This window comes from Choloepus didactylus, chromosome X (assembly GCF_015220235.1).
Source record: "Choloepus didactylus isolate mChoDid1 chromosome X, mChoDid1.pri, whole genome shotgun sequence".
NCBI classification, from domain to species: Eukaryota; Metazoa; Chordata; class Mammalia; order Pilosa; family Megalonychidae; genus Choloepus; species Choloepus didactylus.
Genome location: NC_051334.1, coordinates 170,826,236 through 170,844,363, shown reverse-complemented (window position 1 = coordinate 170,844,363; position 18,128 = coordinate 170,826,236). Strand labels below are relative to the sequence as shown.

Sequence of the window (18,128 nt, the reverse complement as noted above, 5' to 3'; positions counted from 1 at the left end):
CTACCCATAATTATGCCTAGGAGTCACCTCCAGAGAACCTCTTTTGTTGCTTAAATGTGGACTTTCTCTCTCTAAGCTTAACTCTGCAAATAAATTCATCACCCTCTCCCCGACATGGGACAGGACCCCCAAGATGAATGAGCCTTCCCGGCGATGTGGGACATGGATTCCAGGAATGAGCCTGCCCCTGGCATCGAGGGATTGAAAGTGCCTTTTTGACCAACAAGGGGGAAAAGAAAGGCAATAAAATAAGGTTTTAGTGGCTAAGAGAGTTCAAATAGAGTTGAGAGGCTATCCTGGAGGTTACTCTTATTCAAGATCCAGCTAGATAATCTAAATGCCCACAGTATGCTAAGCCCTAATCAATAGTAGTCATGAAAATACTAAAGAATACCTAGATCCCTATCTGAGACTCTATAAAAGTTTCACTAAGTTTACTTTTCAGAAACTTGAATCCCCCAGACTGTTCCTATGCCAGATAAATCCTAAAACCCAGAGGCAACAGCCTCTCCAAGAACATCAACCAGATGCATCTCTCTTCCACCATAACGTTAACACCTCTTTTCAATTTGAACTTGTTAGGGTGGTCACTGCTCAGATATCCCTGAAGATTGAGACAGTGATCAAACCAGAGAGAGGGGTCGCAACTGACAAGATAGGATTTAACAAAGGATTACAAATACTGAATCTTTATATAAATATTTTTTTTTTTTTGGTTTGCAGGGTACTAGAATAGCTAGAAGGAAATAACTGACATGGTGGAACTGTAACATATAATATGCTTTGAAATTTTCTCTATAGCTACTTGTTAAATCGTACTTTGAAAGTTATCACATTTCTGTATATATGCTATACTTCACAATAAATAAATAACTGAAATTTTGGAACCATAAACCATAGCATTCTTTGAAAGTTGCTTTCTAACTACTTGTTAAATTGTATTCTGAAAAGTTATCACTTTTCTGTATATATGTTATAATTCAAAATAAAAAAATGTAAAAAAAAATATCATCAGCATTACTGCCAGGCAAGGACTATGTTTATTTCTTCCAGTTAATTCTACCAGTATCAGACCTCAGTGATTTCTACATTCATGAGGAAAGATCTTCCAGGTGACATCATCATCATCATCATCTTTATCATTATTATAGTAGTTAACATTTACTGAGTGCTTACTGAGGGCCAGACACATGTTAACTCGGGGTAAGTATGATCGTCCCCATTTTACAGGTGAGGAAAATGAGACATCATTGGTCTTGGAGTTATTTACTAACAGTCTTTTGTTGTGATCTCAGATCAGGATCTAAAATCACTCCTCAAGACTACCGGAAGAACAATTATCACATCTCCCTGCCATGAGATGTGCCAGACCCTTCCCTATAATTTCTCCTCACTGCTGCCTTCCCCCACAGCGATTCTTCCACCATAAAAACCTGACAGTGTTACTATCCTAGGAGATGAAGCATCTGAAACACATTCAAACTCCTTTGCACTGTTTCCAGGCTCTTTAAAGATTTGGTTGCCTCCATCTTTTCAGTCTCACATCCTTCCAGGTCTATGATTTTACACTTGAGTCCAAATCCAACAACACACTACTTCTAGTTCCCCAAAATGTCATGCCCCTCAACACCTCTCTCTTTATCTGTACATGATATTCCCTTTGCATGCAACATAGTCTCCCGTCTTAGTCTCACTGGCCAACTTTTACTCTTCTTCAAGAATGTCAACAAGCCTTGGGGAGTTGACCATCCCCCTCCTTTATTCCTTCAATCTCTGCTATTACAGAACCTACCACAATGTACAGCATCATATTCCCATCCTCCTCCAATGTCCCTTTGGATCCAGTGCTGGCTCTCAGTCATCCATCTCTGTAACCCCAGTACTTAGCAGCTGGGAAAAGCTGCACACACAGACATCACTATCATTTGCACAGAGTGAGGTGCATACCCCTCAGCAGGTTTAAAGACAATACTCTGACAGTGCTAGATACCCTTCTACTTCAGTTTCCTTCTGAGCCTTCTTCCTTTTCTCTGTTGTATTTTAACTTCTCCCTCTACTCACTCATGCCATCAGCAACCCCCCTCCCTATAAAAGGCTCAAATTTCTCTCTCTCAGGAAATCTGCGTGTGTCCTCCCAGCAGACAGACTACATATGGGCAACAAAAGAAGAATCTGAATTTCCTGTGAGAAGTTCCTTTGTCTAGAAAGTATGCTCCTTAACTTTTTTTTTTTTGAAAGTCCACTATCTTATTAATATGAGTTCCACAAAAAGAGAACAGAATTTTTGAGGGGATGATATGGTAAAATAAATAATATGATAACATTTCCCAGAAAGACTCATATCAAGGAACATCGGAATAAAAATTCAGAACCCTCAGAAATAGAGTAAATCATAAAAGCTTTTAAAGAGAAATAAACTGATAACAAACAAGGAAGTCATACATAAAATATCAAGAATCATAATGGTATCATACTTCTCTACAGCAACAAAAGATAAAGGCAACATATCTTTACAATTTGGAGGGAAAAGTATTTTCAATGTTGGATGCCATATGCAAATAAGCCACCAACCAAATATAAGTATAGAATGAAGTCATATCCATGCAAGGTCACAAAAAGTTTCTTTTCATGTACCTTTTCCTAGTATTGTATGGAGAAAATGCTGCCGGAAAAGTAGCAAATAGGGAATAAAGAAAGAGGAATTTGTGGTGTCTAGGAAACAGTAAATCCATCTCAAGAGAGAGGTAAAAGGGAAATCTTTGGAAGGCAGCTCAAACAAGGCCTAGGGAGCTAGTGGATAGAAGAGTTCTAGGGAAAGGTTTCTAGGAGGAAAAAGGTGACACAATAATCTGATCTGTTATGGTAGACCATTTAGCTAAAAAAGAAGTTAGGACAAAGGGAGTGTGCCGGTTTGAATGTATTGTGTCCCCCAAATGCCACTGTCTTTGTAGTTTTGTGGGGCAGACCTTTTGGTGATGGTTGGATTTGCTTGGAATGTGCCCCACCCAGCTGTGGGTAATGATTCTGATGAGATGTTCCCATGGAGGTGTGGCCCCGCCCATTCAGGGTGGGCCTTGATCGGTGGAACTATATAAATGAGCTGACGGGGGGGGGGGGGGGGGGGGGGGGGGGGGGGGGGGGGGGGGGGGGGGACTGAGTGCAGCTGGGAGTGATGTTTTGAAGAGGAGCAAGCTTGCTAGAGAGGAACGTCCTAGGAGAAAGCCGTTTTGAGGCCGGAGCTTTGGAGCAGACGCCAGCTGCCTTCCCAGCTAACAGAGGTTTTCCGGACGCCATTGGCCATCCTCCGGTGAAGGTACCCGATTGCCGGGGTGTTACCTTGGACACTTTGTGGCCTTAAGACTGTAACTGTGTAGTGAAATAAACCCCCGTTTTATAAAAGCCTATCCATCTCTGGTGTTTTGCATTCTGCAGCATTAGCAAACTAGGACAGGGAGTGTAGATTTGGTGGAGTATAGGGTAAAAATTAAGATCATTTATATAGTCTTACACAGGACTATATAAAGTGGAGAAATGAGGAATTTAGTAATACCAGTTAAAAGAAAATAAAAGGAAGAAATCCGAGTATATCACTTGGCATTTCTGTGAATAATAATGTATAATCATCTTCATATAAACAGAGTTAACTGATGTCTCTAAAAATAGTCATTTGACCATATAAATTATGGTGGCATAAGAGAATTAAATCCTCATGTTTCATAAAGTGGGTTACTAATAATTTATAAAATTGAGAAAAATCAAGAATGAAAATGGAAGGTAAAGTCCAGAAGAGCCCAAGCAGCTGAATGTTGTTTTCACTGGTGAGCAGAACTGCTACTTGAAGGAGGGCAGATGTATCAAACTGCTGTTTCTCATTATGAACATCTCAAGCAACTTGATTGTTTAAACTTGAAAATATATTATTTTGACAAGAATGATAGTGGTAAAGGTTAAACAAAATAAAACATCAGTTACAACTACAACATACAACATCCAAAACCACAAAAGACTCCAACTCGTTTTAGCTTCTGCTGATCCATTACACTAGATAAGTAAGCAAACAAATGTCACTGGTGGAAAAGACATCATTGCAATTTTAACGTGAAGATTTATTGGAAGGTGTTCCGGTTTGCTAATGCTGCTGTTATGCAAAATACCAGAAATGGACTGGCTTTTATAAAGGGGGTTTATTCGGTTACAAATTTACAGTCTGAAGGCCATGAAAATGTCCAAATTAAGGCATCAACATAAGTAATACCTTCACCAAAGGAAGGCCAATGGCATCCAGAAAACCTCTGTTAGCTGGGAAGGCATGTGTCTGGCAACTGCTGATCCCAGGTTGTGTTCTAGCTCCAATCTCAGCTCCTGCACAGTCTTCAAAATGTTGCTCTTGGGGTGTTTAGTCCTCTCTTAGCTTCTCCCGAGCAAATTCTGGGCTAGCATGTCCAAAGAGTCAACAGAAGTCTGCTTTCAATGGCTGTCTCCAAAATGTCTCTCTCAGCTGCAGCGTGTTCTTGGTTCTTTCTCCCAGGATGTTTCTTTCTAAGCGCCTGGGTGTCCTGCCTTAGCATATCCCAGGGCAAACTCTGGGCTTCATCTCTTAGCTAAACGTCCTTCTGTCTGCATCTCCAAGCACTTCTAAGCGTCAGCATCAGTGTCAGCTCTTAGCTTCTCTCCACAATGTCCCTCTCAGCTGCTCTGTGAAAGCTCTCTTTAAAGGACTACAGTAAACTAATCTAGACCTATCCTGAATGGGCGGGGTCAACTCTCCATGGAAACATCCAATCAAAAGGTCACACCATAATCAAAAAGATTAATCAGTCTGTCCCCACAAGATTGCATTAAAGAACATGGCTTTTTCTGTGGGACATAATACATGCAAACCAGCACAAAAGGCAAATAGTCTTTCTGGCAAAGCTGCATTTTCTGGTTACCCCAAGAAAATTATTTGAAAGGCCATAAGATTATCAATAGGATGAGTGACAGTTTAGGGTACCACCTCTTCAAAACCATTTCCAGGGTCTTCTTTACTCTACAAGTCAAGAGCAGGGGTTCAAAAGTCACAACTAACAAGCAGAAATGGTTTACTGTAACTGGGGAGTCTAATCACATATGAATTATTTGACCAAATCTTAAAACTATTTCTGTAAGTAATGTGTATTTAAAAATTGGTTTGGTATTAAGCATACATTCATTTGGGATATCCTTAGAGAAAGAAGGAAAAGGAAGAAATTGATTTGTTCAGCAGTGAGTTTTCAAACTCTTGTATGTCTTTTGCACTGAAGTTTTTCTAGAGGTGAATGTTTAGCATGGTCTCAATAGCAACATGTATAAGCATGTAATTCTTCTAGGTAAAAGTCTAGGTTTGGTGGCAAATGGGCCAGCTTGGCATCTCAAGGATTGTTCCACTTTCTTACCACTGCCTGACTTCACATAACGAAGTATAAAGTTGGCTGGTTTAAAGAATTACCCCTAATTCTTCAACTTCCACTCTAAGATAAATTTTGGGGATTCTAATTTATATAAAAATATAGTATAGTATCTGACTAATCTAAAATGAATTTGAACAAAATGCTAACTTGTATTTTATTCTTTCATCAGATTAGATATGCAAGTGTCTAATATAAGACCTTAAATAATCTTAATATGTTTATTTAAAATACCATTTTAAATTATACCTTCGTATAGAAATGTGAGATAATATTTTTTTTACAAATTTTTTTACATTTTATTTATCTGTGATGGTTTTTCATAAAGAACCAAATAGAATTTCAGTTAAAATTTAGCATCAGACTGAGCAAACAGTTCCAGTCCATATTTTACATATGTCAGGAATTTGAAAAGCAGAAAATAACCTTATGAAAAGTAAAAGCTTCTTTTCCCCCTTCTTCCCTCCATCCCTCTCTCCTTCCCTCCTTTCCTTCCTTCCTTTCTTCTTTCCTTTCTTTCTTATTATGCAAGTGGAACTGAAAATCAGGCGTGTGCCTCTGCTGTTATTTTTCTAACATGACTACAGTGTCTTGACATTTTGATACTCAACTTGCCTGTCTTTGGAGAGGTTGCAGCGATACTTTTAAAGATATTTTCCATGTCCCTGTAAGCAATGGGTTACTGAGGCCAGCAAGCTTCACCAGATGTACAGTCCTAAGCACTTTCTCCTAGTCCCCAAGATCAGGGCTCTGGAGTACATCCACTCTATTTGGAATTCCTTTTACCCCAATAGTCTGTCCAAAATATTCTCTTCCTATGTCTAGGTCAAAAGATTACAATATATCCAATAACCCATTCATTCCAGCATTAATTCAACAAATACTTATGTGTACCTACTGTGTGTCAGGAACTCTGTGGAGGGCAGACTTTTTTTCTTTAATTCATTTTTACTGAGATATATTCACATACCATGCAGTCATACAAAGCGTACGTTCAATTGTTCACGGTACCATTATATAGTTGTGCGTTCATCACCAAAATTAATTTTTGAACATTTTCATTACCACACACACAAAAATAATAAGAATAAAAATTAAAGTCAAAAAGAACAATTAAAGTAAAAAAGAACACTGGGTGCCTTTTTTTCCCCCATTTTTCTACTCATTCATCCATACACTGGAGAAAGGGGAGTGTGGTCCATATGGCTTTCCCAATCACATTGTCACCCCTCATAAGCTACATTTTTATACAATCGTCTTCAAGATTCAAGGGTTCTGGGTTGTAGTTTGATAGTTTCAGGTATTTACTGCTAGCTATTCCAGTTCATTAGAACCTAAACAGGGTTGTCTATATTGTGCATAAGAGTGCCCACCCGAGTGACCTCTCGGCTCCTTTTGGAATCTCTCAGCCACTGAACCTTAATTCATTTCATTTCACATCCCCCTTTTGGTCAAGAAGAAGTTCATCCCATGATGCTGGGTCTAGATTCTTCCCCAGGAGTCATATTCCATGTTGCCAGGGAGAATCACTCCCCTGGGTGTCAGATCCCACATAGGGGGGCAGGCAGTGATTTCACCTGCCAAGTTGGCTTAGCTAGAGAGAGAGGGCCACATCTCAGCAACAAAGAGGCATTCGGGAGGAGGCTCTTAGGCACAATTATAGGGAGGCCTAGCCTCTCCGTTGCAGCAACAGTCTTGCCAAGGGCAAGTCCTGTGGTAGAGGGCTCAGCCCATTAAACCACCAGTCCCCTATGTCTGCGAGCACATCAGCAACCATCGAGGTGGGGAAGCCCAACACCCGTGCATTCTCCACCAGCTCCGCAAGGGGGCTCTACATATTTTTTTCATTTTTATTTTTTAATTAACCTTTTTTTTTAAATTAACTATACCAAAAATTTTTAAAAAAAACAACCAGTAAAAAAACATTTCAAACAAACCATAACATAACAAGGGAGTAAGAAAAAGACAACTAACCTAAAATAACTACTTTACTTCCAACATGTTCCTACTCTACTCCATGAAAGTAAACTAATATAGCAACATTTCTGTGAACTCGTTCCCACCATACCCATCAGAAATTGAACCATAGTCATCTCTGGGCATTCCCAGAATGTTAAATTCACCCACGATGGCTTATCTGTTCTTATTGGGTTATCATTTCCCCTCCATTAATTGCTCTCTATTGCTAGTTCCCCTACATTCTACATTAGAAACCATTTATTTTACATTTTTCAATGTTCACATTAGTGGTAGCATATAATATTTCTCTTTTGGTGCCTGGCTTATTTCGCTCAGCATTATATCTTCAAGGTTCATCCATGTTGTCATATGTTTCACGACATCGTTCCTTCTTACTGCCGTGTAGTATTCCATCCGTGTGTATGTACCACATTTTATTTATCCACTTACCTGTTGAAGGACATTTGGGTTGTTTCTATCCCTTGGCAATTGTGAATAATGCCGCTCTGAACATTGGCGTGCAGATATCTGTTCGTGTCACTGCTTTCAGATCTTCCGGGTATATACCGAGAAGTACAATCGCTGGATCAAAAGGTAACTCTGTATCTAGTTTTCTAAGGAACTGTCAGACTGACTTCCAGAGTGGCTAAACCATTATACACTCCCACCAACAGTGAATAAGAGATCCAATTTCTCCACATCCTCCTCAGCATTTGTAGCTTCCTGTCTGTTTAATGGCAGCCATTCTAATTGGTGTGAGATGGTATCTCATTGTGGTCTTAATTTGCATCTCTCTAATAGCTAGTGAAGCTGAACATTTTTTCATGTGTTTCTTGGCCATTTGTATTTCCTCTTCAGAGAACTGTCTTTTCATATCTTTTGCCCATTTTATAATTGGGCTGTCTGTACTACTGTCATTGAGTTGTAGGATTTCTTTATATATGCAAGATATCAGTCTTTTGTCAGATACATGGTTTCCAAAATTTTTTTTCCCGTTGAGTTGGCTGCGTCTTCACCTTTTTGACAAATTCCTTTGAGGTACAGAAACTTCTAAGCTTGAGGAGTTCCCATTTATCTATTTTTCCTTTTGTTGCTTGTGCTTTGGGTGTAAGGTCTAGGAAGTGGCCACCTAATACAAGGTCTTGAAGATGTTTTCCTACATTATCTTCTAGGAGTTTTATGGCACTGTCTTTTATATTGAGATCCCTGAGTTAATTTTTGCGTGGGGTGTGAGGTAGGGGCCCTCTTTCATTCTTTTGGATATGGATACCCAACTCTCCCAGCCCCATTAGTTGAAAAGACTGTTATGTCCCAGTTCGGTGGCTTTGGGGGCCTTATCAAAGATCAGTCAGCCGTAGATCTGGGGGTCTATCTCCAAATTCTCAATTCAGTTCCATCGATCAATATGTCTATCTTTGTGCCAGTACCATGCTGTTTTGACTACTGTGGCTTTATAACAAGGTTCAAAGTCAGGCAGTATAAGTCCTCCCACTTCGTTTTTCTTTTTACAGTGTTTTTAGCAATTCGAGGCATCTTCCCTTTCCAAATAAATTTGATAACTAGCTTTTCCAAGTCTGCAAAGTAGGTTGTTGGAATTTTGATTGGGATTGCATTGAATCTGTAGATGAGGTTGGGTAGAATTGACATCTTAATAATGACATTTAGCCTTCTTATCCATGAACATGGAATATTTTTCCATCTTTTAAGGTCCCCTTCTATTTCTTTTAGTAGAGTTATGTAGTTTTCTTTGTATAGGACTTTTACATCTTTGGTTAAATTTATTCCTAGGTACTTGATTTTTTAGTTGCTATTGAAAACGGTATCTTTTTCTTGAGTGTCTTTTCACTTTGTTCATTTCTAGTATATAGAAATACTATTGACTTATGTGCATTACTTTTGTACCCCGCTACTTTGCTTAATTTGTTTAATAGCTCTAGTAGCTGTATCGTCAATTCCTCAGGGTTTTCCAGATATAAGATCATATCATCTGCAAATAATGACAGTTTTACTTCTTCCTTTCCAATTTGGATGCCTTTTATTTCTTTGTCTTGCCAGATTGCCCTGGCTAGCACTTCCAGCACAATGTTGAATAACAGTGGTGATAGCGGGCATCCTTGTCTTGTTCCTGATCTTAGAGGGAAGGCTTTCAGTCTCTCACCATTGAGTACTATGCTGGCTGTGGGTTTTTCATATATGCTCTTTATCATATTGAGGAAGTTTCCTTCAATTCCTACCTTTTGAAGGGTTTTTATCAAAAAGGGATGTTGGATTTTGTTGAATGCTTTTTCAGCATCTACTGAGATGACCATTTGATTTTTTTTGTTTTGTTTTGTTAATGTGCTGTAGTACATTGATTGATTTTCTTACATTGAACCATCCTTGCATGCCTGGAATGAACCCCACTTGGTCATGGTGTATGACTTTTTTAATGTGTCTTTGGATTCTATTTGCAAGTATTTTGTTGAGGATTTTTGCATCTATATTCATTAGGGAGATTGGCCTATAGTTTTCCTTTTTTATAGCATCTTTGCCTGGTTTTGGTATTAGATTGATGTTAGCTTCATAAAATGAGTTAGATAGTGTTCCATTTTCTTTGATGTTTTGAAAGAGTTTAAGTAAGATTGGTGTCAGTTCTTTTTGGGAAGTTTGGTTAAATTCCCCTGTGAAGCAATCTGGCCCTGGGCATTTATTTGTGGGAAGATTTTTGATGACTGATTGGATCTCTTTGCTTGTGATTGGTTGGTTGAGGTCTTCTATTTCTTCTCTGGTCAGTCTACGTTGTTCATATGTTTCCAGGACGTTGTCCATTTCCTCTACATTATCCAGTTTGTTGGCATACAGTTGTTCATAGTTTCCTCTTATAATTTTTTTTTAATTTCTTCAGGATCCGTAATAATGTCACCTTTCTCATTCATTATTTTGTTTATATGGGTCTTCTCTCTTTTTTATTTTGTCAGTCTACCTAGGGGCTTGTCAATCTTGTTGATCTTCTCAAAGAACCAACTTTTGGCGTTATTTATTCAATTTTTTTTTGTTCTCTATGTCATTTATTTCTGCTTTAATCCTTTTTATTTCTTTTCTTCTACTTGGTTTAGGATTGGTTTGCTGTTCATTTTCTAGCTTCTTCAGTTGCTCCATTAGTTCTCTGATTTTACTTCTTTCTTCCTTTTCAATATATGTGTTTAGTGCTATAAACTTCCCCCTCAGTACCGCTTTTGCTGCATCCCATAAGTTTTGATATGTTATGTTCTCATTTTCATTCATCTCTATATAATTAGCTATTTCTCTTGCTATTTATTCTTTAACCCACTGATTGGTCAGGAGTGTGTTGTTTAATTTCCAGGTATTTGTGAATTTTCTAAGTCTCCAATGGTTATTGACTTGTAATTGTATTCCATTGTGGTCAGAGAATGTGCTTTGAATAATTTCAATTATTTTTTTAATTTACTGAGGCTTGTTTTATGTCCCAGCATATGATCTATTCTGGAGAAAGTTCCGTGAGCACTAGAGAAGAATGTGTATCCTGGTAATTTGGGATGTAATGTTCTATATATGTTTGTTAAATCCAATTCATTTATCAGATTGTTTAGGTTTTCAATTTCCTTGTTGGTCTTCTGACTGGTTGATCTATCTATAGGAGAGAGTGATGTGTTGAAGTCTCCCACAATTATTGTGGAGCTCCTTAACTTTTAACGTCTACTTAGGAATAGAAAAAACCTTCCCCCAAGGTATTGTGATGAGGAGAGTAAGGAATTGTTAGGTGTTTGACCATATTATACTTCCCCTCAATGAACTAAGAGCAATGACAGGATAGCACCTGTCCTGAGGGGAGCAACTGAGGGCTCAGAACACTTCCCACTCAAAAGTGGCTGCCTAATTCATTCAATGCAATCCCTATCAAAATACCAGAAGGCTATTTTGCACCAAAGGCTGAGCATAACATTCATATGGAAAGGCAAATGGCCCAGAATAGCCAAAACAATCTTGAAAAAGAAGAATCAAACTGGAGAACTTATACTTCTTGATTTCAAAACTTACCACAAAGCTAAAGTAATTAAGAGAGGGTGGTGCTGACATAAGAATAGATATATAGAAACAGAAATAAGAGTCCACAAAAAATGGTTACATTATAAATGATTTTCAACAAACCTGCCAAGACAAGTTAATAGGATTTTTAACAAATGGTGCTGGGACAACTGGATACTCATCCAAAAAAGAATGAAACTGGATACCTTGCTTACACCATACACATAAATTAATTCAAAATGGATGACAGACCTAAACGTAAGTGCTAAAACTATAAAACTCTTGGGAAAAAAATCATAGGCATAAATCTTCATGACCTTGGATTAGGCAATTGTTTCCAAGACATGACATCCAAAAGCACAATGCACAAAAGAAAAAAACAGACAGATTGAAGGACTTACATCCAGAACATATGAAGAACAAATAAAGAACTATTACAACTCAATTATAAAAAGGCAAACAACCAATTTTTCTAAAAAGACAAAAGATCTGCATAGACATTTCTCCAAAGAAGATACACACATGGTTAATAAGCACATGGACAGGTGCTCAATATTATTAATTATTATGGAAATGCAAATTAAATCCACTAGAAGATACTACTTCTAACCTACTAGAATGGCTATCATCAACAAGACGGACTGTAACAAGTGTTTGTCAGGATGTGAAGAAACTGGAACACTCATACATTACCGGTGGGAATGTAAAATTTTGCGGCTACTTGGGTAAACAATTTGGCAGTTTCTTCAAGAGTTAAACATAAATTTTTCATGCAGCTGAGCAATTCCACTCCTTGGTATCTGCCCAGAAGAAATGAAAACATATGGGCACAAAGACTTGTACATGAGTGATTTTAACAGCATTATCCATAATAACCCAAAAGTGGAAACAACCTACATACAGATCAACTGATCAATGGATAAATAAAATTGGGCATAAAATAAAAAGAAACAAACTAAATGCTACAACATGGATGAACCTCAAAAACTTTATGCTAAGTCAAAGAAGTCAGGCACAAAAGACTACATATTATATAATTCCTCTTATACAAAATGTCCACAAAAGGCAAATCTATAGAGATAGAAAGCATATTACTGGTTTTCTGGAGCTAAGGGCAAGAACACAGATTGAATAAATGGCCATGAAGGATATTACTGGGGTAATGGAAAGGTTCTAAAACAGGATTGCGGAGATAGGTGCATGCTCTGAAAATTTACTAAAAAAAAAATTGCCCACCTTATATGGGTGAATTTAATGATATGTAATTTATATCTCAAAAAAGCTTAAATGACTCTCTGGTCTAGCTGAGAGTGACTAGGTTAAAGGCAAAAGGTACCTCCTACTCTTTCCCTGTATCACCAGCCTTCAAAAGACCCAGTGAAGGTCACTGATGACATACACTTCCTGGTATGTCTTCAGGCTAGAGTAGTGTGAAAAATACATGAGCATGTAATTTCAAAGGCATAAACAAACTCCTTTTGCCAGTTTTTACCTTTTTCTTCCAGTTCCTAGTTAACTATCATAAAAATAAACCAAATAAGATCTCAGTCTGAGAAGGCAGGCATCCCTACTTTTGACAGATCAGAAAACAAGACTTAAAAAGAGAAGTCAAATGTTTTATTCACATGCAATAACACACAATTTCCCTACCTCTGCAAGTAATGGCTGAAAAGTCAGTATGTCAAAGTTTTGTTCCACGCACTTTTTAAGTGTCTCTGGGATGGGATAATGTGGAAGGAAATTTGGAAGTGCTCGTCTTGAATGCCTTTAAAAAACAAACAAACAAAGAGAACTTCAAAGAAATTCTGAATTGTCAAGAACTATTGTTTCATACCAGACAATTTATTTAAACATCTTTCCCATATTTTAAAGTCCCAATTTTATTCACTAACCACAAAGCAACTCATATGTATCAACTGCTGATATAACTCAGTACTACTGGAACTTTTATTTTAGTCTGGCAAAAAAACCTTTCAAACAAGATCTTATTTGGTTCTCTAATACTATATAAAGAAGATAAAGGTGGTGGCAATAAATAGGAGAAAAGGGCTGGAATCTCTAGGCACCTCATGAGTTGGAAAACAACTGTCTTCAAGCTGTTAATTAACTAAATTCTTAGCACAGTATTTTTAACAATGATAGATGAAGATCAGAAATTATATCCATGTTGTTGTCACAGCAAACAAGAACACATTTAGTAAAGTTTTCTCTGCATGGGCCTTGCCTTCCCTTTTGCTTGTCATCCTGCAATTCTCTGGGAAGGCTGACGAGTTTCAAACGCAAGAATCTGGGCCATCCCTAGAAAGGATTATGTGAGAAATCTGCAACATCTTTGCTATCAGCGAGATAGAGATTATCATAAGTTACTATAGGCAACTCTAATGTATCAATAAGAGTTTTGGGAAAATGAAAAATTGGGAGAAAAGAGGGTGTGGAAAAAAAGGAGGTTAAAAACCACCAAAGAGTGAGGTCTGGCAAACAACCCTTCCAGTGGTCTAGAGTTAGAGACTGTCTGCAGCTAAATCAAGCAACATGAAGAAAAGTATGTGACCGTGTTCCCTTATTCCCTTCTAACTCCTCCTTCTACTTTTATCTCTAAATGGGAATGAGGAGAAAGTGTTTTTTCCCAATATCCTTATACCATAAATTGTCATCTCATATTTGGGAGACAACGGAGAGAGCTGGGTTCCTTTATTCCATCTTTGAATAAGAAAACTGAATACAGAAAAGGCTTTGCGGCCAGAAATATCTGGGATGAACCCCAATTCCACTATGTAGCAGCACGGGGAAAGGTCTATCCAAACTCTCTGAACCTATTTACCTGAAAAATGGGAGAAAATGCCGATATCCACTGCTTAGGCTTGTGCTGAAGGATTGTTAGCATATATAAAGCATATGTGAAAAGCGGAGGGCACAACAGGAATAAAGGCAAACAATGACGACTTCCACACACATTTGGTTAGCTGGCCTGAAAATCCAACCTTACCGTGTGGTCTTTAAAAAATACAGATAACCCAATTATCTTACTGAAACATGTCTCATTGCTTGTGGCTTAGGACAGCTGACTCGGGTTCTAGCATAAGGAGGGTGCTCAGTAAATATCTGCTAATTGAGTAAACAAACACATTTTTAGAAGAAGGGAACAAGGACTGAGAAACGTGGTTGATTAGGGATAGATGGTTGAAATATCAGGACCCACCAAGGGTTGAACCATGGTTGCATTGCCAACATGCTTAGATCACCAAAGTCCAGAATCTTGGCTTGGAAGGTCAAGAAATTCTGTGATTTATGTATACTCTGAGGAAACTAGGATCAGGTACTTTGGGTCAAGATATGGATTGGCAGGAAGCCAATATCTCTTCTTTCACAGACACACCTATAGAGTGACACTGCATTAATCATCAAAGGGAAATGACTGACAATAGGGAATAAAATACTTGTGGTTGCTGATCTGTATATTCTCCCTCCCTCTATGTAAGCCACGTGGAAACTAGGAGTTGCTCAGTGTGCCACCTAAGCAGAACCAGAGCAGTTCTGGTTCTGCACCTGGAAAAAAAAAAAAAGAACACTTATATGACAGGATTTGAGGGTGCCTGTACACATGATTTATCCCATTTAGTGTGAGAAAATCCATGCATTGGTTGTATTAATATTGATACGTTTGAGTGTGGAATTGTGCCCAAGGTCCCATGTAGAGAGAGTTATGTACTACTTTTCTGGATGCCATAACATGTCTTTCCCCAGTGGTTTGGATAAGGGCTTATTGACCCGTATTCAGTTCCAGTCTGAAGGAATGGATTTTGTCCTGGTTTAGAGTAAAGCTTTGCAGTTCGAATCCCACAGTGCTTCCACTAGTTAGCAGTGTGACATTGGGAAAGTTTTCTTTAATTTGTATTTCAGGAAAAGTGAACTGTCTTGTGTTTACATCCCAAGAAAAATCTAGATGGCCTCCAAATTCCCAAGCCACTGATTTAGTCACAGCACTGACAGATTTTACCTAAAATAATTGTACCTTTAAAAAAGTTTTCATTTTTAATGGATAAATGTGGTTTTAAAAAATTATATTCTTAATGGGTAAACAAATCTTCAAATAGCCTTCAACAACCAAGTTATCTTGCTCTTGTTCTGAACAAAAGCTGCACTAAAAATGTCTCATCTGATCACTAAAGACAAAGCTGTAGCATATCACGCATCCAACATTTATTTGGTTTCTACTGTGTGTGAGGCACTTCGTTAGATGAGATACAAAGACAGGTTAGAGCTAGCCCCTTCTCTCAGAGAAGATAAGCTAGCTGTAGAGTGCACGAATGGGTGAAGCAAGAGAGGACAGGTGTCAGATTTTATCCCTCTAGTCCCTAGAGATATCAACACTTGTACTAGCCAATCACACTAAAATTTGACAAGCAAGAGGTGTAGTCCAGGACCCATTCTAATTTCAGCTTCATCACAATATTTTAACAACCAGCCCATAGGACTGTCTTATTCTCTACACAATCTCTAACAGTGCCTGGCAGATATGGGCACTTAATAAATTATATGTCAAAAAATATACACCAGGAAAAAGTGAGCAATAACAGAAAAGACTCAAATCCCAGCTCCACCATGTTTTAGCCCTCAGGTGCTAAGCTTTTTAACCATATATCCCACTCCCCAGGAGTGTGTTGGGTAATAATGGGTGAAGGCAGAGTTCACTGCCCACCATGGGGCAAATGCTCATTACAGGTCAGTTTCTTTATAACAAAGAAAACAGCCATGCATACAGATGACATACCAAGAAAGATACACTCTTAATTTACATTTACTGTCTTATTTTAGTTACAATACCTTCTTGGTCTGGTTCCAAGTACAATAGATTTTATGGGAAGTAATGCCTGGGAACTTTCATACCTTTTCCAAGAATATGGTTCTGCGACAGCTATAAGTGATTCTTCAGCACTTACTACATTTACTTCAACGTATCGCCCAATTGTGAAATTAGAAAAATGAAGCAAAAGAAGCTCCTTGCAGTGGCCAAGATTTCTTGGAAAAGCAAAGGAATAAAATTTATCTTTAATCATAAATAAAATAGAGTCAACATAATTTCACATAGGAACATACAGGAAAAGTCACATAGCTTACAAACAGTGATTATGAGCAGCATTTGGTCATTCATTTTACAGGTGAAATACAGATTTTCCTAAATAAGTAACTGATATTTCCCCAAGATAAAATTAGGCACCTAAAGTTGTCTTTTCTGTAATTCAAAACTTATGAACAAAAGAGAGCTTTAATATCCCCAAGTCTAAAGTAGACGCATGTAGCATGACAAAAAAATACAAGCTGTTTTAAATATTTCGTGATTTCTTGCTTTTGCTTTAACTGTGACCATACAATATAAACAATTTGTTACAATTTGTTTTTCTTTTTCACTTACTTCAAAAAGTATGTTTTTATGCTGTCATAAATGTTTTAAAAATATCATTTACTTATTAAATCCCCCAGGAGCCCCTTTATCCTCATGCCAAGCTGGACAGGAACTGCTGATTTACCAGTCTGCATCCCCTGCCCCCTAAGAGCTCCTGGAAGATTGGACCTATGCTCTCCAGCTATGTCTCAGGGTCTGGTTTTTAGTAGATAAGTGAGAATCCTATGACCCGAAGCTTTCTCCATTGACTTCATGGGAATCTTGTTGGAATCATGCTCTAAATATCTGTTACCTCATGCATTTGCAAGCTCCCCTTCCTCTCACTCTATAAGTCCATTCATGCTTCCCAACCAGGTACTCTGTACAATGTCAGGGGTATACATGCAAACAGTACACCACTCCTGTGATCAAGGAACTCACAGTGCCATGACAAAAACATATGTAAAGTATCAAGGAATAATAAAGCAGGACCTAGATGCCCCAATCCTGGGTCTCCACACTTCCCTAATCATAGCCTTTATCACACTGTAATCATAAAGGTCTGCTTATTTGTTTCTCAGTTAGATGGCTGGATGATTGGATGCATGCATGTATGAGTGGATGGTTGGATGGCTGGACAGATGGATGGGTATGTGGGTGGATGGGATAAAGGTATCAGGAATGAGTTAGTCATCAATGAGCTATAAAAAAACATAAGGGAGCAGTGAAAATGGATAGAGGCAAGTAATTTCAAAAATGGAATGCAAAAGAAATGCAGAGGTCAAACCTGAATATATATTTTCTTTATAAAGGAGGAACTTAGATCAGCTGCTGAGAATGAAACATGTAGTGTTAGAAGTTGTTAAAATCTTGAGGATCCACTGCCTCAAGTAGGTAAAATTTATATTAGCCAAATACTTAAGGGAGTATCTGGACCAATGCTTTTTCATATAATTTTGTCACATCGAAACAGTCTGTGAATGCCTTTAATAACATATAGCCTAAAGGTATCACAGCTGAAACTTAAAAAGAAAAATGTACATATGCCCCCAAAATAAACTCATTCCAAATCCCCCAAGTCACATACCTGGCGTCACAGGTAACTGTAATAAAGGTTTTTCCACCTGGAGGGATTAATCCTTGTTCACTAGGTTCAGCCTCTGTAACCTGACTCCAGGAGACAGTGTTTTCTCCTTGAGAGGTACTTTCATCTAATCCAATGAAGTTTAAGTTCCAAATTAGACCAAAAGGATTTCAACAGTGGTCACATGCTTAATAGAAACAAATACCCACACTTATATACACATTTATCAGATACAAAAAAAAACTGACTA

General features: G+C 38.0%; 1 protein-coding gene across 1 annotated transcript in view; it reads right to left on the bottom strand.

The window, feature by feature from the left end:
- The window catches only part of LOC119522469 (RNA helicase Mov10l1-like), a 165,104-nt gene that overhangs the window by 112,875 nt on the left and 34,101 nt on the right, over window positions 1-18,128 (bottom strand). Inside the window, 3 exon segments of the mRNA XM_037820922.1 lie at window positions 13,062-13,176; window positions 16,236-16,430; window positions 17,882-18,005. Of these exon segments, the coding sequence (XP_037676850.1) occupies window positions 13,062-13,176; window positions 16,236-16,430; window positions 17,882-18,005 (434 nt within the window).